The sequence below is a fragment of the Ostrinia furnacalis genome, unplaced genomic scaffold, assembly GCF_004193835.3.
Source record: "Ostrinia furnacalis isolate ACB-3 unplaced genomic scaffold, ASM419383v2 OfSCF5115, whole genome shotgun sequence".
Lineage (NCBI taxonomy): Eukaryota > Metazoa > Arthropoda > Insecta > Lepidoptera > Crambidae > Ostrinia > Ostrinia furnacalis.
The window spans coordinates 146,418-160,016 of record NW_021135354.1 but is presented as its reverse complement, the minus strand read 5'-3'; the positions used below and the strand labels follow the sequence as shown (position 1 = coordinate 160,016).

Here is a 13,599-nt window from a genome sequence, read left to right as displayed (position 1 = left end):
CCGGGCCCTGTGCCCGGCACTCAGCAGCTTTCTGATCTACAAAGTGTCTAACTAGTGGCCGTTGCCCTAGTAAGAACGTGGTACAGTCCGATTCATAAAATTCTTCAGCTACTCCACATTATTGTCCCGAAGCAGTAATAGTTAATCTTCTTCTTGTCGTGTCGACAACAAACCTACACAGTGTCAGTCCAAAACTCCGCCACTAGAGTTGTCAGTAGCCTTGATTAAATCTTCCTGCGTGCAGTTGTTTGGGCACGCAGGGCACATTATGTGCTTCGTCGACTGGGGAACAAAACCACACTTGCACTCCAAGTTTCCGATAAATAATAGTAGAGTTAATGCCAGAAAATTACGCAGAACAAGGCAGGTTTTTAACCGCAATCATACCTGATGTTTTCGTTAGTACACCACTATGGTGATCAGGCTGAGAGAGAACTAGGTACGTATTTTACACGATTATAAAATTAAATATGACTTTGTGACTTAGGTGCAAAAAAATCCACACATTTTTTCGCTTGACATTACAAAGACCTTTGCGCTGACCGTAAAAAGTAATCTTCCACCACCCCCGAGATACCTTAACGGCGTTGGTACACCAAAATGACCCTTACTGTAACTCATTACGGGGCGAAATGCCGTGAACCCAATCTGAACTATAATGATATCTTGGAAGGTGTTTGTGGGCTATAAAGGCTTACGTACACTAGTTTTTTGTATCATCGATTGATAGGTTTGTGACGCGTGATGGGAGACCCCATCGATTTCGAGTGTTGACAACACCAATATCTATATATATGTTACTGTAAAAGCTCGAACTACGGTTAATCTTAAGATTTAAGTGTAAGTCTTAGGATTTACCGACATGAGTTGGTAAATGTAAGTATTTCTGAAAATACGATGACTTTTTCGAGCTTTTACCATTCGAATTCAGTATATGCTAGGTTTTACCTCTGTCAGCTGGTAGATGTTGGTTTTAGGAATAAAACAATGAGTTATTCTTAATTACTTAGGTACTTTCATCAACTATTAGACAAAACAGGTACATAGTATTATAACAGTATCATAATATTATGATAGTAATAAGTACAAACTAATATAATCATTTATTTTTCTTGTGTTTTGGTGTTCACATTCTTACTGTTTCCTTTTTTTATTCCTTCTGACTCATTACCAACGATGTTGTTTTCGTAAAAGTTTACAGAACTTTTAATTAGTAAGATTATAACAAAAATGATAATAACCATGGAGTCCATGGTAGGTATTATCATTTTTGTTATTTCATCCATGGCATGGACGAAATGTGAAGTGGAAAATATCGGAATTATAATAACCCAGCATTGATAGTAGCGCATACCTGTAAATATCATATCTAGCCTATCTAGGACACTGAAATTTTGTACTGCATGCATCCTACTAATATTATAAACGCACAAGTTTGTGTGGATGTTTGTTACTCTTTTCAAGCAAAAACTACTGAACTGATTTTGATGAAACTTTACAGTATTATTGTTTATAACCCAGAATAACGTATAGGCTATAATTTATGGCGATCTGTGACAAATTAAATTTCACGCGGGTGAAACCGCGGGCAAAAGCTAGTATTTTATATGTCATGATCTTATGTTGCTAAAGAAAAAACAAGGCCGTGACATCATGGTTTGTTTAATTGTATTAAAATGAAAAGTTATGCCGTGGTCTTTCTTTTTAGTTCTTACATTGTTCGTAGATACATTTAAACAATACAAAAAGGCTGCGCTCGTGTAATGCGTAGATAAGACCGATTGTTAATGTCAAAAATGCTTGTTTTGTTTTTCAACATTTACCGTGCCATTAATGTAAATCCTAAGATTTACCAACGTAATGGTGGTAAGAGTTCGAATCGCAAACCTTTTGGGACATTTACCATTAGGAATTGGTAGATCTTAGGTTTTACTGGAATATCTTAGGATTTACTGCAATTCGAGCTTTTACAGTAACATATATAAAAGAAAGTCGTGTTAGTTACTCCACTTATAACTCAAGAACGGCTGAACCGATTTACCTGAAAATTGTCAGGGAAGTAGTTTAGAGCCAGGAGAAGGACATAGGATACTTTTTATCCCGTTCGAAATAAAAAAAAGTCTGCTTATTTATTGCCATTAAGGCGGAACAAAGTTCGCCGGGTCAGCTAGTTATAGTTAAAAAAGGCTTTCCAAACTGTGCGTCACAATGAACAAAATGACAATGACCCAAAGGCATCACAGAAAATACAAATACAAATAATTTATTGAATTTAAAACATACATTAACATTTACACTTGTATACCTTAACTAATACAGAAACAAAAAACAAACGGTGAACATTTTTGCTGACTACCGTCAGAAAAAAAGTTTAGGAAGCTCTGGAAAAATAACTAAATTATGCCCAATTTTATTAGTGCCCAATCATTTAAGGCGATTAGTGTCCTCAATCCGCGCCAAATGGGCATTTTGTAAAGCCTACTCCTCTTTTACTGCTGGACAGAAATAGTTGAAAAAAATATATGTTGTACAACAGTTCAAGGACTACATTTGTGACGTTTGAATTTTCGCTACGTCTCTTTGTTTTGGATTAAAAAAATAAATACGGGACATCGATTTTTTACTTAAATTCCCTACTCCTCCAAAACGGCTATGTTAAATTAAAAGATTTTTGCACGAATAGATTGGGAATTCTTTAATCTTTAAATGACACGTTGCGTTTTTCAATCGAACATTACTTTCATTCATAAATTTTACTTTTGATAAATTCCGAACGTTTTGCTGTTGAGGGGGCCTTCGCGGGGTGCGGGCGGCAGTCGGCCGCTGGCCTTCAGACGGGGAGGTTGTGTCACTCGCTAAAAACTGACATTAGCGATCAAAATGAATTTTTTCTTTGGCTAAGTTGCACCACCTGAGGTGACCTAACTTTGACCGTAGCTTTGGCGATAACCGGTGTTTTTTGTATGGAGTTAGACAGACTTTTGACGCTTGTCAAAGTTGAAGTAAGATGGTGCAACCCAGCTTTTGTTCGACAATAGATTTTATGTCAGAATTGTTCATAGAGTACGTGCAGTCAGACAATACAATTGAATTATGACGCGCTCAGACGCTATTTTCTACCTGAATAGAATCTATTAGTGTAAAAAAACTATAATTGACTCCAAAACAACTGCACTAGATAAATACAAGTAGAAAAATTATTACGTTATTTATTTACTAGGCCTTTGCAATCAGTATCCAAATTAGGAGCTAGTCAGAATCTGTAACTTAATCTAATATTATAAATGCGAAAGTTTGGATGTCTGGATGTTTGTTGCTCTTTCATGCAAAAACTACTGAACGGATTTTGATGTAACTTTACAGTATTATTGTTTATAACCCAGAATAACATATAGGCTATAATTTATGACGATCTGTGACAAACTGAATTTCACGCGGGTGAAGCCGCGGGCAAAAGCTAGTTATCCAATAATTCATAAAACCTCTCTAGAACAATTCGATATTCCTAATAATTGAGTTGGCTTTCAATTTCAATTGAAATTAAAAAAAAAATAACTTACTTACCTCCCCGAATCAACTGGTAACTTAAAAAATGAAAATTCGGTATTTAATGATGAGTTTAAGCAACCAAATACCGAACAATTATAATACGACTTATTCTGTTTACTCATTTTCGTCAATTTCGCAAAACAAAATAATATCACAGGCGGTTGACCGGCGCGTGACTCAACGCGTCGCGCTCGCATTCGTCCAAGACAGTCTTGCTAGGAGCGGTGTCTATGTGTGCGTGGCTCGAGCGCGTTTAGTATGGAGTTTGTCTTCTGTTATATTTTGTGCCTATGGTGACACATAACAGGAATTATATTTTCATAGGGGTCACTTAAAAATTAGGAATTGATGGTGAAAATGGGCATAAGTCTCCACAGCAGGACGACCTTCTCTAACTTAACAGAGGCAAGTAAAAGATTTGACCTGGGTTCCCCATGCTGGCCAGGAGAGTTGCTTTACTTACCCAAATTCGTTTTACCCTTTTGAAATATAAGTACTTTAGAAGTTTTAGTGACATGGATAACAACGTGGCCTCGGTATAACTACATTGTATCCGTCTTCAGATGAAATCATAGTCTCTATTAGTATAATCACAGGTTGGAACTATTTATTGGTAATCATAGCCGCAGTAACCATCAATCATACTTTATAAACTCTTATAAAGGTAGCAGTTCCTTCTCATAAATAGCTACTGGCGAATGTGGGTGTAATGTTACTTACATTACTTAAATGAGATCATACTTCGTGTCATAATCTCAAGTACCTACGAGTAGGCACGTACAGTTAAGTATGAAGGCGGACAGTTATTATTACACATAATGAGACAATTGAAGTAATTTGTATTAAGAAATGCCTTTGCCAAAATTTTATTTTAAACTTTTCTTACTATATTATTATGATAATACGAAACCAAGTACCATTTTATTTTTATTTTTAGTGACCTGCAGCTCTAATGACCTGAGTTACGGCTTGAAGCTGTATCACTACTTATTACTAAAAGTCTTTATAAATTCTTACTGGCTGTGCGTAGTACCAAGTGGTGGTTGGAAAAGAGCTCGTTGCATTTTACAACTTTAAACATCATAAACTTCACAAATTCAAACTTGTTTAATTTCCTTTTTATGGCTGTTCCTTGATAGAAGTCACTTCTGAACAGTATCCTCATCACATCTGGCTACGGGACTATTCCCACCTCTCGTTCCCACCGCTGCAACTCCTGTGTAGCCAGGATCTACATCTCGACCGCCAATAAAAATCCAACCAGTGAAGGTCAACATCTGGCTGTTTGATCATTTCACGCTATCACCTTTTTGGGAAAACTTTTCTCTCTGCTCTGTGACACTATCGCCAAATTATTTTATAAATACCCAGCCATCTATTTGATAATTTTTCGGTCCATTTATAGATGCGCAAATCCTGTTTCACGTGACGTCAATGTAAATTTTTTAATAAATTTTCGTTTCACGGCACGTTTATTTACATAGATACGGAATGCGTAGCAGTTTTTTTCTTACTTTTAGTAGACGATTGGGTGTTTTGATTCAGTTTTATGACATCCTTGTTGTGAACTATTAGGTCGGCGAAGAATTCGCCCGCGTCAACAGACAGATCCTGGTCTTAATTGTGAAAAAATATTTTGGAACTTTTAAAAATCCGTATTAATCAGACTAATCATCTAGCCCGTGCCAGTCCACTTGGACTGGACCCATGCACCCATATTGATTAAGGGCGTTTACTGTGTTTAACAAGAACGGTTTCCACTCAAGTACTCCCGAGGAGTGAAATGTCAAATAATAAGTAATCAAGGTGCTTACCTATTTGTTTATTAAGTGTAAAATAATTTGCGTTATGTTACTGCATCCATGATGTTCTTTTTAAAAATAATGTGTAAAATATGCCGACAAGTAAGTTTAAACAACTTTTTACTGTACAATAATTACGAGAGCAAATTATTGAAAACTACATAAGTACATAACTTTAAATGTAGAAGTACCTATATGTATTTATTTGCAAAAGTGAATGAGCTTTTTTCCAACTCTTCTTAGCTCCAGCTAATATGTTGTCAAAGTAGTTTGCGATGGTGCCGTGAATGAAGAGTCTTGCCCGTTTTCACCATCAATCCATTAAGTGACCCCTATAATACAGGGACAGGAATTTTGTTTTCATATAGGTCACTTAAAAATTAGGAATTGATGGTGAAAACGGGCATAATCTACTATTATAGAATTTTAATTTTAAAAGTGACTAATAAATAACTATACCTATTGTAAGAAGTTTTTACAGGAAGAACTATTCCACAATGACCTAAGGTACCTTTGATGCGTATTAAAACTTGTTTATTCGACTTGGCAGTAAATACCTTTGTTCATTTCTATGGAAGATTAAAGCCATAATAATATCTATATGCTAATTAGCTTATTATAATATGGATTGTAACGAAGATTACCTTGAAGTGTTTGTAATTCTAATTAATTACTTACATACACAAAGGAATAGGTTATTTATTTGATGTCTGTTTATGATTATCAAATTAAACAATTCGCGGAAAAATTTACATAGGTAAATATTTTTAGTATAAATAATGATAGTAATTGAATTCACTGAAGTGTAATTTGGTATTTTTAGTAAGTAAATAGTCATAATTATAAGAATACCTTAATAAAACTGTATTTTGTCATGCAAAACTTTTGATTTATTTCACTTAATTGCAATAAATTCTTTACAAATCACATTACAGTCATATACTTTACATAAGTTGCATATTTAATTCTATTCCGTTTCTTTAGCTGTACTTTTCTTTCAACTCCCTTCTCAGTATTTTCCCTGACGCATTCTTTGGTATGCTATCAAGAACTACAATTTCTCTTATTTTCTTGTAAGGTGCTACTCTTTTGCTTACAAATTCTATGACATCTTCAGTCTTCATGTTTACTCCTGACTTAGGAACGATGAAGCCTAGAGGACGTTCACCAGTCTTAGGGTCTGGTATACCGACTACAGCAGCGTCGTGAACTGAAGGGTGTTCCTTTAAAACTGCTTCCAGCTCTGCTGGAGGTACTTGGAAGCCTTTCACCTGGAATCAGACATTCAAAGTTTCAAAGACACATACAATTATTAAGGTGATAATGGTCTAACAGTATGTATCGATCGATTCTTCGAGAATGGAGGAACGTTATTTCGGTCCCTGTCAATTGCTGAGATGGGATGAACCCACTCCTTACACGGGCATAAAGGCTTACTTAGGGGGGCTAACAGGGACAATGTTTACGAAAAACATACTATAGCAAAAGATTTTTCTAAACCAACAATAGGCATAGTAAATGACTATCTTAAAGAATGATTCCCGATTTATAATTCTGGGTCGGACGTTTGGTGTAGTGGTTCAGAACGGACTACTATGCCGAGAGGTCCCGGGTTCGATTCCCGGCCGGGCAGAAATTGAAATGATGAATTTTAATTTCTGTGACGGGTCTGGGTGTGACTATGTATAACATTTATGTATTTAAAAAAAGTATATAAGTAGTATATCCGTTAAGCTAGCACCCATAACACAAGCATTAAGTTGCTTACTTTGGGGCTAGCTGGCGCTGTGTGAAATTGTCCAAAGATTTATTTATTTATTATTTATTTATTTATAATGAACCGTTTTAGTAAAATTGCAAATAATTCAACTCTCTGTAGAAGGAAGTACCTACTTGAAATATTCAATAAACATAGAATTCTCCTCAACACTTGCCTTAATAAGCTCTTTAAGTCTATCAGTGACGTAGACCATTCCAGTCTCGTCAATATTTGCTATGTCTCCACTCCTGAACCAGCCATCTTCCAAAAACACTTCGTTGTTTGCTTCCGGGTTATTCTTGTACCCTTTCATTATGTTAGGTCCTTTTATGACGAGCTCCCCGGTCTGTGGGCGTAATTAAATAAGTGCTTTGAATAGTTTGCCTCTGACATCATGTGAAAACGTAACGAGTAGGAAAAACAGAACAAACGGTTTTATTTCTGAAAGAAGTTGTCTGAAAAATGTTAACATAGGTGGGCCAAAAATTTTTTTGTAAATAGCAACGCTTGATTTCTCGAAAACGGTTCGAGGTAGAGAACGCGTGGATGATTTCATGGGAGTGTTTCATTAACCAACTTTTCCCACCATGTATTAATAAATTTCTGTGTAATTTATTTCAAAGTCACTAGCACGTCCATCCATGTAAATTCGGTTCGGTTTTGGTAAATGAAGAGGATCGAGTCTCTGTAGCGATGTGATGTTCGTTCGTTTCAGCCGAAAGACGTCCACTGCTGGACAAAGGCCTGCCCCAAGGATTTCTCCTGCGCCGCTCGCATCCAGGCACCGACCGATGTAATAGACCGACCGTGATGTATTTTTCTACTTTCTAAATAATTTACTTAATGAGCTTAATTAGTTTGGGAACAGCTTGTTATTTTTGAACTATGGTGATAACTCACTCACGTCACGAACAGTGATTTCTAGAGTCAGACATGAGTTAGCGTTGTAAGTTTTAGCAATTGTTTGGTAAATTAAAATCTAAATTAGTAAAAATAAGGTCTAATTTTCTGTATGCAGTAGCTTGCTGAGCATTGTCGCTTTTTTCATGTATTTATTGACGTTTCCAGAAAAGGATACGTAATTGTTAAAACACACAATGGACTATTAGATGAGGTTCATTCAACTCAAATAGATTGTAGTGTCATGTCTTATGTATTTAAGTAATCCTAAATAGGTAGTGATGATTTCATTTTTCGTTTTTTTTCATGAGTAATAGTTTCTGGTGATTGAATTCTTAAAATACATCACATTGTAGCAATAAATTAGTTCAAATTAACAGGTTCAGAAAGCTTTCATAAATTAGATGGCTTGAGTTGTCCAGTCACTTTCTTTGATGTAACCACCAGACAGATAACGTAGGCGATGTGGGCCTGGGGTAATTCCTTCCTATCTTTTCGGAACTAGAAAAACCTAATTTGTTAACAGCATTCTTTACAACTTTTATGTTCATATTCAGTGTAAAAACGTGTTCGATTGTTTTTTAATTTGACCGTATTCAAGAGGATGAAGCAGACAAATTATGTTTTCTTCTACGAGTACTGTTGCGGGCTATTTTATGCTAAGAGAGTTCCTCAATAGATTAACACAGCCGAACTACTAACTTTTACACATTTAGATTTTAGATCACTTGTTGCTTTTCTGAAATTGTTAATCTCTTATATGGTGTCTTCTTTTTTATGAGGTGTGCTATAAAGTATATCAATTATTATTGTCAAAGCTGAAGACCAAACGCATGTACTTACTTCACCAGGGCCAAGATTATTCATATTCCCGTCTACCACTCTGAGTTTCACATTAGGAATGGCGTATCCCACTGCATCGTAATTTTTGTTGCCTTTGGTATTCAGGGTCACGAGTGGACTTGCCTCTGTCATGCCGTATCCTTGGCAAAAGTTGATTTCACGCTGAAAATTTAAGTTAAAGTTATAATCGATAATAATCTTTCAACAGAATCCATGGAAGAACTAAGTAAGTAATTCACCTATATCAATATTCCACTTGACATTGGAAAAAATATTGGCTACAAAAAAGAAACGGATATAAATAAATTAAATAAATAAAAATTCTTTATTTCAGACAATTTTTAAAAGTCCATATTAAACGGGTTCGAAAATAAACATACACACAAACAATTATAAATTCAAAAACTTGTACCCTGTGCAGAGACGGACCATCATGGGGGTGGATAAGGCCCCGTGATCAGTCTCTGCACAAGACATTCCATAGCGGCGATGTGTATCTGTCCGCTAGGGTCCTCAGAATGCTGTTGTGACTGGCTCGCACCCTGGTAATAAGGGAATACAGATTTCTTACGTATTATGGCGCTAAACCCGTCTGTATGATAATCCGCAAACATCCCTGATGTGGATATATCCACGATGAGATGTATATCCACGTTCACCAGTTCTTTTTTGTGGCAAGCTAGTAACTTCTTAATAGATAGCTACTTATGGAAAGTACTTGAAGAAACGCTATTAGATGGAAGATGATCAATAAAAATACACAAATTTACTCGCACCTCCGCCTTTTTTAATAAATTTTCAATATCAGTTGACGGCAAAGGCGCAGCACCTGATGTGACTGTGTGTACGCTCTCAAAATGCTTTTTCGTCACCATTTCATTTGATCCAAGGAAGAGAACTGAAAAGTTAAAAAATTCAAAATTCAAGTTTATCGTAGCTTCATTTAGCTGGAGTACATCTCTATTACATCTTAAGGACGTAGCACATTTTATCAACCCGGAAAGGGATCGAAACCGTATCAACTCGCGGCGTCAGTACTCTTTGTATGAAACTTCGTACTGCGCTGCAACGCATACTTATCTACAAGTTCTACAACGTAACGTAAACGCCTCGCCTCGCGATGACAGCTCGCGAAAGGTCATAGTATACTATGTTGTTCCCTTTCCGAGTTGATAACTCTGCAGTGACCTTTAATCAACTTATTATTTGAAGAAATAAATCTAGATGCATGTCTCATAGACTTAGTAAGAAATTGTTCTAAATCGTATTCTAAGCTTACATTAAGAGCTTGTCACTCTGATCGAATAAAAAAGCACTCTGGAATTAAAAATACACATACTAACCCATTGGAGGAGCTAAGAATAACATATTGATTTTATATTGGAGCAAAGCCTTCAAAAAGGTGTCTGGCTGAAATTTCGGTAGAGTGACTAATTTTAATCCAACTGACAACTTGTGCAGCATCACTAATGACAATCCATAAGAGTGGAACATTGGTAAAATAGCTAATAACGAATCCTGATAGGTTTCTGAAAAAGATGAAAACATTTTTGGTGATAGAAACAAAATATTAACGTCTAAATGGAAACCATTTCAGAAACCAGCGTTGCAGGTAATTTAATGCTATTTGATAATAATTAAAATCCATATTTAACAATACCTGAAGTATGACTATGCTGTCTCAGCTCAGTATTTTGCTGTTCACAATTAGCTACGAGGTTCATGTTCGTAAGTTCTGTTCCTTTAGGTAGTCCAGTAGTTCCACTGGAATACGGCAGAAATGCAACATCGTGCGGTTTTCGATTCACATTCTTCAAAATGTTTAAATCAACATACTGATCATCAACAAGTTCTTTGTAGGATATTGTGCCTTCAGGTAAAGGTTTGTTGATATCAATAGAGATTATTTTCAAATCTATTTTAGCTAATCTTAAGGCCTCTTTAACAGAAGATACTAAATCTGCATCAGCTACTACAAGTTTCACGTCTGATAGTTCAATTTGTCTCTGGATTTCATCTGAAAAGTTAGAAAATTATCATTTAAACCTTGTTTTGTGAGTAAATACAGGTGTCCCAAAAACAATGGATATAACCTTGTAACTATCGATGTGTATTTTTTCACTTGCGATTACGATGCGAGATTACGAATTACATTTTCCTTTTCTTCTTTTTCATTTTTTTTAATACCAAAGTAGTTCCAAAAACTAATTTGGAGAATTTCATGAGAAAAACTAATCACAGATGGCAATTTTCTAAAAACGAGTCTTTAAATCTGTGATATTATTTTTACTAAGGTCAAATTTAATATTATTGAGACCTTTCGATTGTTGTAAGATTATCCATTGTTTTTGGGACACCCTGTATAGCTTTACAAAATACATGAACTTACTGTAAAATCAAAATAGAAATTGTAAACGCTACAGGCCGCATATAAAGTTAAAGTCGGCGTATGACGTCGATAAAAACGTTTGACGCTGACGTATGCCGCGTGTAGCGTTCAATAGGAGACCGTAGCCTAACCAACCATTTAAAAAGAGGTAAATGGAAATGTGTTTACACTCGAACAGTCATTTAAAATTCTAAAATATTTAAATACATAAGTACTATTTATAGTATACAATGAAAAACAAAAATAAATTGATGTAAAGTACGGAAGACGGAATAGGTATGGAACAAAGATAACTAAATGTTCCGATATCACAGGAAAATAACTCACATGGCGTGTACACAGGGTTCAAAGTTGTTACAATTCCTCCAGCTGCTAAAACACCATAAGTTACAATAGGATACTCAGGACTATTAGGAGATATAAGAGCCACTGTATCTCCATCATCAATGTTGAACTTCTTTCGGAGATTGGCACCAAATTTCTGGGTCAACTTATACATTTGTTCATAGGTGTACCCTCGGTTGGTCAACGCACAGACCTGGAATTTAGAAAAAAAATTATCAGTGAATGTGCGATTACTAAAATTTGTATTTTCAAAACTAAAGATAAACTCCAATCTCTCTATTATTTAGTTAAATAAAAGCACTGTTATAGTTGAGGAGTGTAAACAAAAACATAGAGTCCGATGTGCTTTCGACTATAGGTAACATGTATGTATTAAATGTAAGTATTTTGAACTTTACTGAGATTACATAAAGTTCAAAACCAATGAAAAACATTTTTTTCTTTACCTAATAAAGAGGCGCTACGGCATTTTAATGGGCTGACAGAAATTATCTATGATAACTACTATGTAGTCTTAAACATCGTTTTATCGTACGGACAAAGGCACATCAAGCTTCACACAGTGGCGTCTTATCTCGTTGTAACACAGTCTATTTTGCAACAAAAATCTTAGTCTAAAATGTGCTGTATACTAAAATTAATTTTATCAACAACTAGCTGACCCGGCGAACTTTGTTCCGCCTTAATGGCAATAAACATTTTTTTTATTTCGAACGGGATAAATAGTATCCTATGGCCTTCTCCTGGTTCTAAACTTCTGACAATTTTCAGCTAAATCGGTTCAGCCGTTCTTGAGTTATAAGTGGTGTAACTAACACGACTTTCTTTTATATACAGGGTGTCCCGTAATGTAACGTCAAGCCGGAACTGGGTGTTGAGGCAAGTTATGCTGGTTCTTCTTCTTCTTCTTTTCAGCCAAATGACGTCCACTGCTGGACAAAGGCCTCCCCCAAGGTTTTCCACAATTAACGGTCCTGCGCTGCCCGCATCCAGGCTCTTCCCGCGACCTTTACCAGATCGTCGGTCCACCTAGTAGGAGTATGCTGGTTATCAGAAAAATATAAAAAAAATCTATGTGGCATATTTTTCAAAATAATGGGCATTTAAAAAAATCAAAAATTTTTACTCCAGGTGACGGTCTTTTTACTCGTGTTGCCACAAATCTTCACTTTTTAAAATTTTTTTTTTGTTATGTAACCCTGAATAATGCTTCTCTAAATTGTTATCAAAATTACAAAACCAGCTGCTCCAACTTGGATGAAAAAAATACATTATTCCCAAAACATTTTTCAAAATAAAAATGTTGCCTTGTTTTAACTGACTGTACTGAAAAAAAATTGTAGTACGCGAGTTTGGCAAGTGACGTCATATTTGGCGCATTTAGTAAGGATTCCAAAATGGTATAACACTTGGTAAATTATTGCTGTAATTGGGGCATTTTTTGGAGAAATTTATCAAATAACCGAAAAAACACGAATTTAAAAGCAATTTTTTTTTTCAAAAAGTATCATTGTTTATTATTTGTAAACCTTTTTGTGTATTTTATGTATTTTTTTAGTATCGCCTGTTATTTGGCATTATTATTGTTTTTATTTTATCAGGATATACCGCTAAGTTTAAAAGTTATTACGTTTTCTTTACAATAAGTAATTGGAAGAAAAATTTTTTATAAAAGATAAAAAAAAATCTCAAAAAATTGTTGACCTCTTTTTTGTCGATAAAAATAGGTCTAGTTTTATCTATTTTCATATATACACTTTAACGTGACTCACAATGTATAGAGAAGATGTTACTGTACCTATCAGTTAACAATAATATAACACTAGGACATTTTTATCTCTTTTATGAGTTTGTTTCTTTTCTTTTACATAACTTTATATTGTTTAGGTTTAGGTAAATACATACACGAATTTTTCATAATTATAGTCCCCGTATATCCACTTTTCTTTTTACTGAACCCTTTTACCTTTTTTATTAGGGAACTTCGTTCGTTAGTTTCAGCCAAATGACGT

General features: G+C 35.2%; 1 protein-coding gene across 1 annotated transcript in view; it reads right to left on the bottom strand.

Moving 5' to 3' along the window:
* Positions 1-6,259: 6,259 nt before the first annotated feature.
* The window catches only part of LOC114360659 (uncharacterized), a 45,859-nt gene continuing 38,519 nt past the window's right edge, over positions 6,260-13,599 (bottom strand). The window contains exons 19-25 of the mRNA XM_028315413.1: positions 11,570-11,780; positions 10,514-10,870; positions 10,197-10,382; positions 9,630-9,751; positions 8,854-9,015; positions 7,286-7,456; positions 6,260-6,622 (exon numbers count right to left, since the gene is read on the bottom strand). Coding sequence (XP_028171214.1) covers positions 6,332-6,622; positions 7,286-7,456; positions 8,854-9,015; positions 9,630-9,751; positions 10,197-10,382; positions 10,514-10,870; positions 11,570-11,780 — 1,500 coding nt within the window. The 3' untranslated portion in view covers positions 6,260-6,331. The remainder of the gene's footprint in view (positions 6,623-7,285; positions 7,457-8,853; positions 9,016-9,629; positions 9,752-10,196; positions 10,383-10,513; positions 10,871-11,569; positions 11,781-13,599) is intronic.